The 13,540-nt window shown below is 34.9% G+C and overlaps 1 protein-coding gene across 1 annotated transcript in view; it reads left to right on the top strand.

Moving 5' to 3' along the window:
* The window catches only part of KNDC1 (kinase non-catalytic C-lobe domain containing 1), a 72,787-nt gene that overhangs the window by 37,376 nt on the left and 21,871 nt on the right, over positions 1-13,540 (top strand). Inside the window, exons 7-17 of the mRNA XM_074907507.1 lie at positions 325-439; positions 3,551-3,622; positions 3,726-3,787; positions 6,038-6,196; positions 6,512-6,589; positions 7,228-7,321; positions 7,494-7,656; positions 7,752-8,590; positions 8,695-8,839; positions 10,410-10,501; positions 12,520-12,923. Of these exons, the coding sequence (XP_074763608.1) occupies positions 325-439; positions 3,551-3,622; positions 3,726-3,787; positions 6,038-6,196; positions 6,512-6,589; positions 7,228-7,321; positions 7,494-7,656; positions 7,752-8,590; positions 8,695-8,839; positions 10,410-10,501; positions 12,520-12,923 (2,223 nt within the window). The remainder of the gene's footprint in view (positions 1-324; positions 440-3,550; positions 3,623-3,725; positions 3,788-6,037; positions 6,197-6,511; positions 6,590-7,227; positions 7,322-7,493; positions 7,657-7,751; positions 8,591-8,694; positions 8,840-10,409; positions 10,502-12,519; positions 12,924-13,540) is intronic.

Here is a 13,540-nt window from a genome sequence, read left to right as displayed (position 1 = left end):
TTTCCTTAGTATGATGAGAAAGAGCCTTGAAACAGCTCACTTTTCCTGAAACACTTCTATTCTTGCTGAAATCTCACTTTAATTACACTTCTGTTATGCAATTAAGAAAATATTGGTTCATCTATACAGCTAGCTAACTGTACAAAACTTTTTCAGTAAAAGGTGTTATTAGTTCATTGCTGGCAAGTGCAATAAATACCTTTTCTTAATGCTTTTTAAGTGAGCATGTTGTATATTAGAATTTACTTTTTCATTGCATCAGTAAACATTTTTTGGTTTATGATAATTTTTCATAACTTTCTGAATCCTCACTGTTTTTTTCAGTGGATCCCTCTAAAACTCCTGTTGTCCTGGTATGGTAAACCTCTGAAAGACTATGAACTCTGGGCATTATGTCATGAGTGTTTATGTACTCTGCAAACTTGCATAGATTATCCAGGTATAGTCTTAATTATCTCAAAATATTTGCTTTAAACTATCTTAAACATTTGCTTAAACTATTTATGTTCACTTATTCATGTTTTCTTCTGTTGATGCAAAATGTCTCCGCTTTCATTTTGTGTACAGAAAAAATAATAGGCAGTATTTCTAACTTCACTCTCTTAAATGGTGACTTAGAATTTTTACTCAGTTTGGAGTTTTCTTCCATACGTAGAAGAATGTCCTATTTTTCTCTTTATTCTGAGTTTTGGTGGGTTTTGCAGGGAAAACAAATCTTTATGACTTCAAGCAGTAAAACTAATTCTGTGTTTAGGCATTTTGGAGATGGAGAAATTGTACTGTGACTTTTAAGAAAAGCAGTTGGGACTTGTATCTTGAAAGCCGAACGAAATAAGTTTTATATATATGTAAACAAAAAACATTCTCTCTTGCCTGGATTTCTTTGTGACAAATGATTCCTGAGGTATTTTTGACAGTACAGAGCTCTGTCAGTTTAAAACATGCAGCGACTCCTTCCACATTCCCTATGTTTCAGTTATAGAAGAATTATCGGAAGCAAACTTCTGAGAGAGGAACAGGAAAGTGTCCTTTGACACAATTGGAATATGTTGTATGTGACCTGGGAGAAGACCATCCTAAATTTCCATAGGCGTTCTGAATGTTGGTTTAGCTTATACTAATAATAAATCTGTAGCAGTTCTGATAAACAGAGAAGAGGTTCTCATCACCACCACCCTGCCTGTCCTTTTTCTTGATTTAAAAAACCTGCTTTTGAGGATTTGGGCAGGGATGAGTTTGAAGTCTGTAAGCGACTATACACAATTGAATAGCAAGGTGCAGAAAAATTGCTGCATCTCTTTGGTTTTCAGCTTCAGCTATTTTATCTTTTATGATATAAAACTTAAAAAAGATATTGGCCATAAGTGGAGATTTCTGAGCACTTAAAGCAATGTTACCTTTAAAACTAAGTATTTGATATACCTTGCAACAGAAGTATTGTTTCAGCCTCATAGCATGTCCCTAATGTTTGTGAAGGTTTCAAATAACTGCAATTTCAGATAATGACTCAGATTCTAATTTCATATGCCTAGCCAGCCTCTGTTACTGTACTGTACTTACATTACTTACTTACTCTGTTACTGTACTTACATGCACCCAGAATGCATAAGTCTTCAAAATACTAAAGACTGAGTAGTGATCTGAGTGTTACATAGCCTGCAGAAGTGAACATAATGATACAAACTGCTAAATGGAAGGTACTTTACTTAAAATTCTATATTTGAAAAATAAAGCTACCTTGAAGTTGAATATTGATTTCAGATTTAGAATATTTCTGCCAGAGGATTCTCTGCTTGTTCTGAGAGTAGTTGTGCATTGTGGAATGACATATAGCGGTCATGCACACACACAGAGTTCTGTCAGCATTCTTTCTGAATAATATTAAAGATGAAGCTGATATCATATAAAGTGTTTGTTAAAATATCCTTTGTCTTAACACTGGTAGAGTAAGATTGGTGGCTCATGAGTCATAGTTAAATATATGAAATGTGGAACAAGATGGATTATTTATTATTTATTCACTTAGCCTTTTCCTCCAAATCCTTCCATGACCTTTTTCATTATCCTAAGCAGGAATTATCTGGGTAAGAAAACATACTTCCAAAGCTAACCTCTTCATGCATTTTTTTGGTTCAATCCAAAAAAATTTGTAACCTCCACTGAGGCTTTACTTATTTCCTCTCATCAGAGGATGTTGAATACCTGTTGCTCACAGGTGCTTTAGAGAACCCAGGGGACAATTCTCTGTTGTACTGAACTCCTTGAGATCCAGTTTGTGTGAACTGTTGCAGATTCAGGGCCAGAGGCAAAGAAAACTCTTGAGAACTCATGAGGACTGCTTAGGGGAGCTGCCTTTGCAGAAATAACTAGTAAAGGTTCCCATTCAGGAAAGCTGTGCTTTTCAAGACCTGTAGTCCAGGTCAATCTTAAATATAGAATGTAGTAGGCAAGTCTTTATTTACATTAAGCATAGTGAACAATTTAATGGCTTTAGCTATGTTTTGTACAGGTAATTACAAAAGCAAAAGGATTTTTTTTTTCTTACTTTATTTTTCTTTCTTAGACCTCTCCAATTTACTATTTAATAATAAATTAATACTTGTTTTACTCCTTGACCACTTTAATATTTTATTTAATAATTAATACATTTAATGTTTTGACCTCTTATTTAATGTAAGAATCTAATCTCCTAGTACTCTTTTTACTAAGAAAACAGTGCATTTGATGGTAGTCTACAAAGGCAAGACTAAATTGCTAGCCAGTTGGCTTATTATATTGAAACATGTTAAATTATAGTGTGATTTAAAGATATCAGATAGACATAGTCATACCACAAGTTTTTCATCATTGAATTTATATAGCATGATCTCATGACCTTAATGTTAATTTCCTGAAGACCTCAGATCATTTAAAATAGTTCTAGAACTCAGTTATTTTGTTCCTAACTATGGCAAATTTCAGGGCCTTACAAATACCATTCTACATTAACACTTCTTCAGTGGGAGAGTGTGTGTGTTTATAACTATTTATTCGAAACTGGACTCTGTATCCTATCCCACCAGAGTTCTGGATCTGGCCACATGTCTCAGCTGTCTCCAGATAATGACCCTGTATTTTGGTGGTGTTGGAGGAGGGAAGAGATTAAATGCTTAAGATAAATTGACTGTCTCTTATTGGTACCTTGTGAGACTAGAGTACATCTAGCTGTTGTATTTCTTTGTTTTGTTTTGTTCCTTTCTTGGCCTTCCTTTTCAGTGCTGGGTATAAAGAGAATAAACTTTTGGTATTCTAAGCCCTTTTATTTACTGTGATCCCGTTTTGGTTTACTTCCTTGTCTTTGTTCTGCAAGAATTAATTTAGGTGATTACGCATCTACTGTCTCTTTATTGGGTGGTATCTGTTCTAACATTAGTGTTATTTAAAGCATCGTTTATCATAGGGTAATCACTGACATTGCAATTTATTTTTAAACAATTTATTTTTGTGAGTGTCAGATACTTACGAGAATAGATATTTATTATGCCTTGCTGTTTTGTGGCTTGTTTTGCAGTGGTCTTATCTTTGGACTCTGTGATGATTGACTGCCATGGAAGTATCCTCTTTGCTGCTCCAGAAGCTGAAGGTAAACTAGTACATTGCATACTCTGCTTTTATTTCTTTGAGGGGAGGAGGGCAGAAGAAAGCAAATACCTTACCTTTTGTTTCCATTTTCTTTTCTCATTTAGAATCTTGTGATATATTTTATTTAGCTCCTGAATTTGAAGATGAGGATGTGGATACTGAAAAGGTAATGTGGTAGGTTATGTAGGTTGCTATGCATTTTGTCAGAGGACAGTTATATCCCTCTGCTGCTTGAAGAGGAAAGCTAAAGTCTTCTAAGATGCTGATAATATTTCTCTCAATATTTCTTTGTTATCTGTGGGGTTTTTTAATATATTGATCTCCCAGAAAATTAATTGCTTCTGAAAAATAATTTTGCCTTCCAAAATTGCTTAAGTAACTGCGAAAAATCTGTTATTCAGTAGTTTTCCATAACACTTAATTATTGTCAGTTTGTTAGCAGTAAGACAGACTTTGAAGTCATGTTTTCACTTTGTGGAGGTCACACCAAGATCAGTATTTTAGACTGTCTAGGCCAAAGCCCAAACATTAATCTAAATTGAATGATTGGATTAAAAAATCACTATCATAATATTTTTACTAGGGGAACATTATGAATTATGTCTCTTACCAATACAGCTTTCCCAGAGCTTTTTGTTATAAATAAAAACCATAAGGAGCTCTCAGACCAAAGATGATAAAAATGTTAATAAATAGCAGGTGAGTATTTGTCTCCACTGCAACTGCATCTGAATTGCGAACTGCACCACAGGGATCTTAAGAGTTAGGAAAGCAGAATTATGGTACCTTTCTATTATGTAATGAGAAAAGAGGTTAGCTAATATATACCTTGTTCCCCATGAGTTCTTTAAAATTAGACACAGTAGCCATGAATCAGAAAAAAAAAATCCTCATTAAAAAATCTATTAAAGATGGAGTTTGACTTCTGTAAAATTTTCTGTAACTAGAAAATGCTTATATATCTGCTTCTTTAAAGTTGCTTTTTCTTCTTAAACTGCTTTGATCCAATGTGCAGGTTTTTCAAAGGCTTCAGAAGCTTAAACTAACCCTGAAATACAAGACAGAAGTTTCACCAGACAGTAGAAATTAATAATCTTAAAGTTTATGCTTTATTCTTTTTCTTTAGAAAATCCGAAGTAATCTTCTTTCCTTGTTTTTCTGCAACATTATTTATAGGATAAATGGCCCTGGGTTTTTTGATTTTTCCTGATACTTGTATAACTTTCTGGTTATTATGCACATTTAGTTAGAATTATGGGAATCAAGACTATAGTGCCAGTCACGATAACTGTACTAGCTCAGTAAAAGGAACTTTTCTGAAGGATATGCTGGATTAGACAGCAAGTTTTTCATAAGTAGTAAGTTGAGGTTAAAATTGTGATCCCATTGACCTCTTGGAATTCTGCACCTGAGGGGAAGAAAATTTTTTTTGTTTTGGTGGAGCTGCTTTCTTCTATTTCAGATGTTTTTGTACCTGTTAGTAGCTTTTGTTCAGCAGTTCAGATGGTTCACAGGTTGTTTTCTTTATAGTGAACTCCCTTGTTACTTCGTGTTTATTGCTTGTTCACTTTGCTCAAAAGACTGCTAGAAAACATTGTTTTATAGGACCACATTATTTAGTACTGTGCTTAGGTTTCTGTTCCTTGAGCCTTTTTAATATCTTTCAGAGGCAATGTGAAGAAGCATGGTGCTTTAACTTTGACAAAGCTGCATTGGTAGTACATGCTAACATACATAAACTAGCATTAAGTAGGCTAAATCTGGTTCAGTCTGAATATTTTAATTCTTCAACTAAAACAAGAAAGCTTGTGAAGATCAAGTACTTTTCAAGGTCCCTCATCATGGCAACTTCAGTTGATCTAGCAACAAGTAGCACAATAATTGGTAAAAGAAATATACAATACCTCATTCTTCTGATAGGTGTAATCTTCTCTGTAAAATACAACTCTTACTGGATAGCTTGTAATTACTGTGTGCCATTTACTTGCTGAATTATCATGATCTTTTTTAAATAAATTGCAGCTGGCCATGTTTTATGGTAGAACTCTAAGGCTTGAAGCAATCTAAGTTTTTAAATGAGAAAGGAATTCTTCAAAATTGTTCTAAAAGCACTTTTTTTCTGAATAATTTTCCTAGACAAAGGATAAGACAAATTATGTCTGTTGCTCCAACAGTAGAAAATTAGCTACTATTATTTGCCCTGCATGCATAACAGCCAGTTTTTTATAATGGTCTGGGCTTTTCATCAGCATCTTCAAAAGCCAAATGTGATCGGTACTTTGGAAGCTCTAGTCTTTTCTTTTTTGCTTTTTGTGGGGAATTAAGGGAATTTTTGCATAATTTGCTGGAATTGGTTTTGAAGTGGAAGCTTTTTTTGGTCTGTTTACATCTTTTCTGTCTTATTTTATACCAATAGGTCTGCATTTATGGTGTTGCTGCAGTTCTGTGGATGGCTGCAAAATACAGTGTTCCACAGAGTCACAAACTAGCATTGCCAAGAAAATTAAAAAAACTTCTTCTGGATATGGCAAGAAAAAACCCTGAAGAAAGACCTTCTCTAGCTGATGCAATTAAGGTTACTAGATTTAAGCTTTTATGTGAAATCCAGATGTGTCTAAAGTCTCAGTGATTTGAATATCAAATTATTAATTTATTTTTGGTAGTAGACTGATACATAGTTCAATCATAACCAGTCACCGGGGTTTGTTTTTAAAGTTACCTCACTAAGGACGCAGAGGGGTGTGTTTACTCAGAATAGGTTCATAACACTTTCTAAACTTAAATTACTTCTAACTGACTATTTATCTTGACTGTGTGCTTGTCCAAGAAAACCTCACTTGATTGAAAACTTACTTACTGTCTGAAAGTTATGATTTTTTTTTTCTTTTAGACGTGCAATCATTATTTATTTGAACAAGGTATAAACAGCAAAAATATTTTGTCACTGTTGAATAAGTCTGTCTTGAAGGTAAGAGTGCCACCTTTTTTAATTCTCTACATTTTTTCAATTAATTCTGTAAATTGTATTCCAGTAAGATTTTTGTCCTCTGCAAGTACAGTTAGATTTGCTCTCTTTTTGTTTTTGTTTTTTTACTAATTTTCAAGTAGTCTTTAGGTATTGCTTTTTTCAAGTTCTTGCTGTTGGAGTGATCATTCCACAGGTTTTGGTGCCAGACTCCACAGTCTGTATGGGTAAAGAACAAGTGACTTAATTTCATAATCTCTCTTTCATTTACCACCCCTCTTATCAGAACAGAAGACACGAATGTGTAATTCTTGTGTTCTGTTTACGTTTCAAATATGTGTATATAATGCATGTAGTGTTTAGTCAATCCATGGAACTGACTTTGTTCAAAACTTTGATTACCTAAAAGTTCTGATTTGAAACAGAGGGTTATCAAGATTTCTGAGTAGTTCTACTAGTCTTCAGAGTTTTTATGTCATTTATTTAAATTCTCCACCTTGGCACGACTAGGTTGTTGCTTTGTAACATTCTTGGTTGATATGGGGGTTGGGGGTTTTTCTTGAAGTAATGTGCTGAGCAGAATTTAAAAAAAGAAAATGCTAATTAATAAGTTCAGTTTGGACTTCCATTTTTATTGTTAGACTGTTGAGGAAGAAGTAGTTTCGTCTCAAGATCATGTTGCTTTTGAATTTAAAAATGAAAGACATAAGATGGACCCTTCAGAATCAAGTCTAGGTAAGCAGTCAGACTGACTTGTTTACTTTGCTTCAGTATTCTCTAGATAAGTTCTCCATGTAAGATTTTCTCAGGCAAGTACACAATTTTTTTCTATCTAAAATGATGGTTATTTACCTTGCATTTGTATTTTACTTATTGTTCATCTTTCTAACTGAGTTTTTGTTTTTAGGATTTGTTCCTATTACCAGTGAAAGTAAACTTGTAGCAGTTAAAGGACCAGTACCATGCCAGATTTCTATAAATTGTGAGAAAGCTCCGTTACCTGTTGCATTCACCTCTCCTGCAACTCACTTTAAGCCCATTATTCTGCAACAAAATGCAAATATAACCAAGTTAGTATCTCCTAGAGCACAATAAGTTAAACTTGACTCTTCATTATTAAATCTACTGCAAATGTCCTAAAAAAAAATTCTTTGTTCCTTTTCAGAGAGGTTCACACAACGATTTCTGAGCAATTCAAGAAAGACACAAGAAAAGAAAAACAAGTAGACCACAACAAATCAGGATATATAGAAGACTCTAAAAACTATGGTACTGAGGACACCAATGTTATTGAAACTGCACCTGAAATACCTGAGTGTGAAGTTCCAGGCCACTCATCCCAGATATCTTCAGAAGACCAAAAGTCAGGCAATGCATTTACTTCTACAGTTATGTTAGCATCACCATCTGATTCCTCACATATCCTACAGGGAAGGAGCATTTTATCTGAAGTTCCTTCCAACTCCTTAGCTTGTCCTACATCTCCTAGTTTTCTTCATATAAATAACATCATTCTCCAACAGGACTCGGAGAAAAGAGTTTTGACATTTGTACCAGTACATTTAGCTGTATCAGAGCAAATACCAAATAAACCTCTTCGTTCAGGAATTGCTTATGATTGCCATCATAGTTTGCCAGTGCTACTTTCAGGTACTATTGCAAGTTATAAAATGAGCACACAAACAGAAAATGATGCCTCCCTTTGCAAAGTGCAAAATTGTGAGACTACTAATATGCAGAACAAGTTTGATAAAAGTAACCCGGTTTATCAAAGCAACTGCCAAGAAATTGAGTATGCTACCAGTGTAGACAGTATTTTGACTGAACAAGAACACAAACCATGTACATCAGTGAATCAAGACTATTCTCATGTCTTTGATGCTGAAGTCCTGCCCCAGCAGAACAGAGCAAGTGGTGCTTTACTACAGGAAGTGGTTCATCTTATACAAGAGGAGTTTGCGTTTGATGGCTATCTAGAGAATGGAGTTGAAGTTTTTGATATGGGTATGTACATTTTCTTCTGTATATTATTATCACTGATGTGTAAGAATATTGTTATTAATGCCTTTTTTCTCTCTTTTTTGTTTGTTTCTTTTTTTTTAAACAAGGTAACTTCATTTTAAACTTAAAAGAATTAAAGTTTGGTATGTTTTCTGATACAATTTGTGAGAAGTTTTGTGACCTCTACTGGGATGAAAAATTACTGGAAAATCTCTATCAGGTAGTGAATGGAGAAAGACCTTCACATTTATGGTAGGTGGTTTTAAACTTTTCCTTGTTACAGTTCAATTTAATGCTTTTCTCTGTAGTTCCTAGAAGCAGGAAAGGATATGCTGCTTCTCTTCAGGTATCCTTGTTTCCTACCAGCTATTAATTTCTCAGTCTATTAGATACTTCGTGGCTTTCCTAACAGCAAATAGTGCTTAATGGCTTAGCAGAAAATGTTTTCTATTAAGCTTGTCTGTAACTCCATTTTAGGATACCTGAGTAATGGAAACATAATTCTGATCAATACTATTTTCAGCCATTGATGGAGAGCTTCATAGTCTTGCTAGAAAAAGGCTGTTTAATCAGAAGTGAAATATGTTGTTCTTACTGTCCAGTTTGCTTATCCTGTTTAAGTTTAGTTCTTTATAGATCCTTTTGTTGTATTCACACCTTAGAACAAGGAAATTAATTTAGCTTTGCTAGAAATGTTTTACTTAACAGGTTTAGTTTGACTTAGTGTTCCTCCTTGCAGTCTTTTGCAAATAACCTGCTAAGTGAGAAAACACCAGCTTAATTCATTTCTCATTTTTACTATTTCTTTTTTACATCTTCAATGACATATCTACCTGAAAAATAATAAAAAACATTCTCATTTTATTGCAGCCTCCAAATGTAGCATACTTATAAAAGCTACTTACTGAAGGCTATCATAAACCATAATCAATTTATATGTGGAAGCTATGTATGGGTTTTTTGTCTGTCATGGTCTGGCACTACAAATTGGAAATTTTGATAAAGAAACTCTAGAAAAACTTCAGTGTTAAAGATGAATGATCCCTACAGCAAGCTTCAGAGAGAATAGACTGTGACCTCCAGTTATCAGACCCTGACATGCTAGCCTATTTCCCATTTGAGTTGGGATTTTTAAAGAGCCACTGAAAACTGGTTGGGGGTTAGGCTCTTAATGCTCCAGAGTTCAATGTTATGGTAGGAGAAACTTGAGTTCTTGCAGGTGAATTACTGACATATATGAATATGACATTCTCTATAAGAACTTTTGTTACAACGTAAAGTTTTTGAAAGCAGGAGTGAAAAGAAAATCATCATTTATTATCTGCTATAAAAATACAGGCCTAGCTTTTAGATCACACACAAGAACTACCTCAGAATATCTCTGAGACACTACTTAACATTCTTTAGACAAAAAAAATAGCAGTTTTTAATTGTTACCTTCCTTGACTTAAAATTATGATTATTCTTATTAGGGATGACTTAGAGTCAGACTATTATCCAGAGGTTGAATTCTGAGTGAAAAATCCATTACAGTTATTTGCAGTCTAAGTTATGCCTTCTGTTTTTATGTGTTCTGATATTTCTGTTGGAATTTTGCCAAATGCTGTAAAGGAAACCTCTGTATCTTCGTGTGCTTTAATGTCTGTTTGAACATCTTTTTTCTTGTAAAATAACAACTGAAGCTGAACATGTGGACTTCAGGAGGCAGATAAATGCTGTGAAGCCTTTCACATGCATGACAGTCATTTGTAAGATCTAATTTTACTGATGTAAATACAAAAGTATATGAAACATTGATTTTTTTCTAATCTTGTCTTTTCAGCGTAACTGAGGCAGGTGATTCAAAGTGTGGCAACGTATTCCAAGATCTGAAGAAATCTGATAGCCTTTTAGCAAACAGTGATCAGACAGAGGGTGAGGAGGGACTTCCTGTTTATAGATCTTTGTGTGCTGGGAATCTATCAGTAACACAAGTTTTGAGAGATTAACGCTTTGAATGTGTCTTCAGGAAAAACACTCAATTTAGCACTTATGAAGATTATCAGTGAATCTGAACATTATCAATGCCTTTGGGGACCTGGCATTGTCTTTTATATGAAGCTTACAGATGACCACATGTCATTGACTGGGATGTCAGTTTCATTTACTTGCTTTTATTTACACAGATGTGTCTGAAAAACTCCTGAAATCCTAACTGCTACATGTGGTTTTCTTGTGTTCATCCCGTAGATGTTCTAGGGACATGCTTTAGAGTAGGGAGAGGGAAGAGGGACAGTCATACTAAGGTGTCTCTGCACAACATGGCAAGCTTAGCTAGACAGAGAGAAGAGCTTTAGAAAATGCTTATGACTCCTTAGGTGTTCCTGAAGAACTTGAGCGTTGATTAAAGGATGACTGTGCAACAGATCTGATCCTTCCTTGTTCACTTACCAGAATTAAAACAAAACTAGGCGGTAAAATAAATAAAATGTATTAAAATAAAAAATGGTATTGTCAATAAAAATATTTGAGTTCTGAGGAAAGGAATTGTACAGAAATCTAGAAACTGAATTACTTTTGGTTTTAAATGGGCATTTTTAACTGTTCATCAAAAGGGTTTTCTCAAACAGGTAAAATAGAATAGTCGTTATGTCTCTCCTAGGAATTTCTCCACTTCCCTATTCTATCCACTGAAGTGCCTTTTTAAAGATAGATAGCAAAATGAACAGTGGGTCAAATGGTTTGTTAATCAAGATAATTTTGCCTTTTGATCACAAGATTGGTTACAGAACCACCATTTCAGGGCAGTCATTGAGGTTATATTAGTGATTGTTTATCTGTACGTCAGTGTGGGGTTTGCATTTTTCCTGGCATACTTTGTGATTGAAGGTTTACAGACTATCAGTAACTGAACTCAGAACTGATCTGGGACTGGCAAATCCCATTATTATAACTAATCCATTACCCTTTCTAGGCTTGCTGTGTTCCTGGACAGCTTGTATTTGGTTGCTGTTTTATCAGTATTTCAGTTTTTTTCAAGATAGTTCAGCTGGTAGTTTCAGCATTTAAATTTGGTTACTTCCCTGTTTTGAGTGGAGTTAAACTGTGTGTTCTTTACAGAACAGCTTATACCCTTACATTGTTAGTTTTTATGGGAAAACATAAATTTTTAAGTTTGCACTTTGCTGATGTCATTCTGTGTGACAGTTTTCCATTTTGGCTCAGAGTGATTGCAGACGTAGAGCCAGACTTTCCCATGGGGTATATGATTTCTTTGCACCAGTAATTTAGCTCCATTTGACTCCAAGGTGGCTTATCTAAGCCCTGGAGGGTTGCTCGAGTGAAAAGGGAGAATTCTGGCAGGCGCAAAAGCTCCTGTCAGCACCATGCCAACCTTTGACTGCTGTCTCAGTCCCTTAAAGGTTGGTAGTAGCTGTTAGAACTGCAAAGAAGTCCCACCATAGCTCAAGGGAGTGAGTCCTGTAGGAGTAGGAAGTTTAACATCTGTGTCCCCTTCGGCTGTATCAAGTATTCTTTCCCTCTCTGTATGGAATAAAAGCTTCAAGAGTTATGGATGGAAAAAACCTCAGGAGCTAAGCTTTTTACTAATGCATGCACAGGTCTGACGTATTTAACTTTTGTTTTAAAGCTTCTGTACTAGATTTTATTTAAGTGCTCATTGCATATGCACAGAAATTATTTTGTAATTTTCAGAAACGTATTGTTTAGCTATTGCTTAATAGTTATGAAATGTCTTTAACCTTTATCATTTTACAATATGTAGATGAGAAAAAGCACAGAGCCAAAATAAGCATCTACACCACTGTTAGAGTGAATAGGTAGTCTCATAACTGTGTTTTTGTATGTGTAGTGTTTAAGTTCAACAGAGCATGCATTGCACCACATGACCATTATTTCTCCCCCCCCCCCCCCCCCCCCTACACCTTTTTTAGGAGAGGGGGAAGCAACCTTCGATGTGAAGGCTGAGCCTATGATGAATATGTTATTAGATAAAATGGATTTTGATGAGTCACCTTCAGATAATATCAAAAAAGAATTGAAGCTGCAGAATACTATCCCCATAGAGAAAGAACGGCAGTGTTTACAGAACCATGGCTGTTGTATTGGTGCAGACTTTGCAGAAGAAAATACAGAGCGAGAGAAAGAGACCATGATAAAGATAACTGGAAACAGCTACTTTGTGTCTCCCAACCTACCTGACTTCCATGGCTGTAGTCCTGGTTGGAGCAGTGCTTTTTATGGAGCTGAATGTTTTGATTCAGAAGTTCACAGTTACATGAAAAACCTTGGAAAGCAGAAATCAAGTGAGTCACAAAATATAGATGCTAAAAAAGTGGTGAGTACTTTGATTTAAAATCATTAAGATACCTCTTTACTTGCTGGTTAAAAATATTATAATATTTGTTGTATAATAGTGAGTTGAAACCCCCTTTCTTCTTTTAAATACTGACTCTTAATTAAATTAAAACTCTGTTTTAATATCCTCAAGATTTGTGATTTCTTATCAATAAACCAGGGTAAAGGTAGTATTCCAAAATAAAGAGCACTGATATTAAGTTGATAATCACTGACCTACAACCTATCTTTTCTTCCTGAAGTTGACTGGAAAAGTACCGTCTGCCATATGCACCAACCCCATGGTGGTAATATGATAGAAAAGAGCTAAGAATGGTTATGACTGGTGTATATCACAGGATCTCAAGAGGTCTTCCCTGTCGTGTGCTTTGAGCCCTTTTCCTTGGTCACAGTGAATTCCCTGACAACTTCTCACCATTTACCAGCAGAATGGTTATTTGCTCACATCGCTTGGAGATGGCTAATCATCGTGATGAATACAGCCTTGTGCCTTTTAAGCAGGAAGCAATGGGTAGCGGGGATTGGGTTGTTTTAGATTAGCAAGGTCTCCCATTACCTTAAAAATTATATTGATCACATGTACTTAATTTTTATATT

This window comes from Athene noctua, chromosome 5 (genome assembly GCF_965140245.1).
Source record: "Athene noctua chromosome 5, bAthNoc1.hap1.1, whole genome shotgun sequence".
Taxonomy (NCBI): domain Eukaryota; kingdom Metazoa; phylum Chordata; class Aves; order Strigiformes; family Strigidae; genus Athene; species Athene noctua.
Note: the sequence above shows the minus strand (reverse complement) of the source record. Positions and strands in the feature narration are given on the sequence as shown.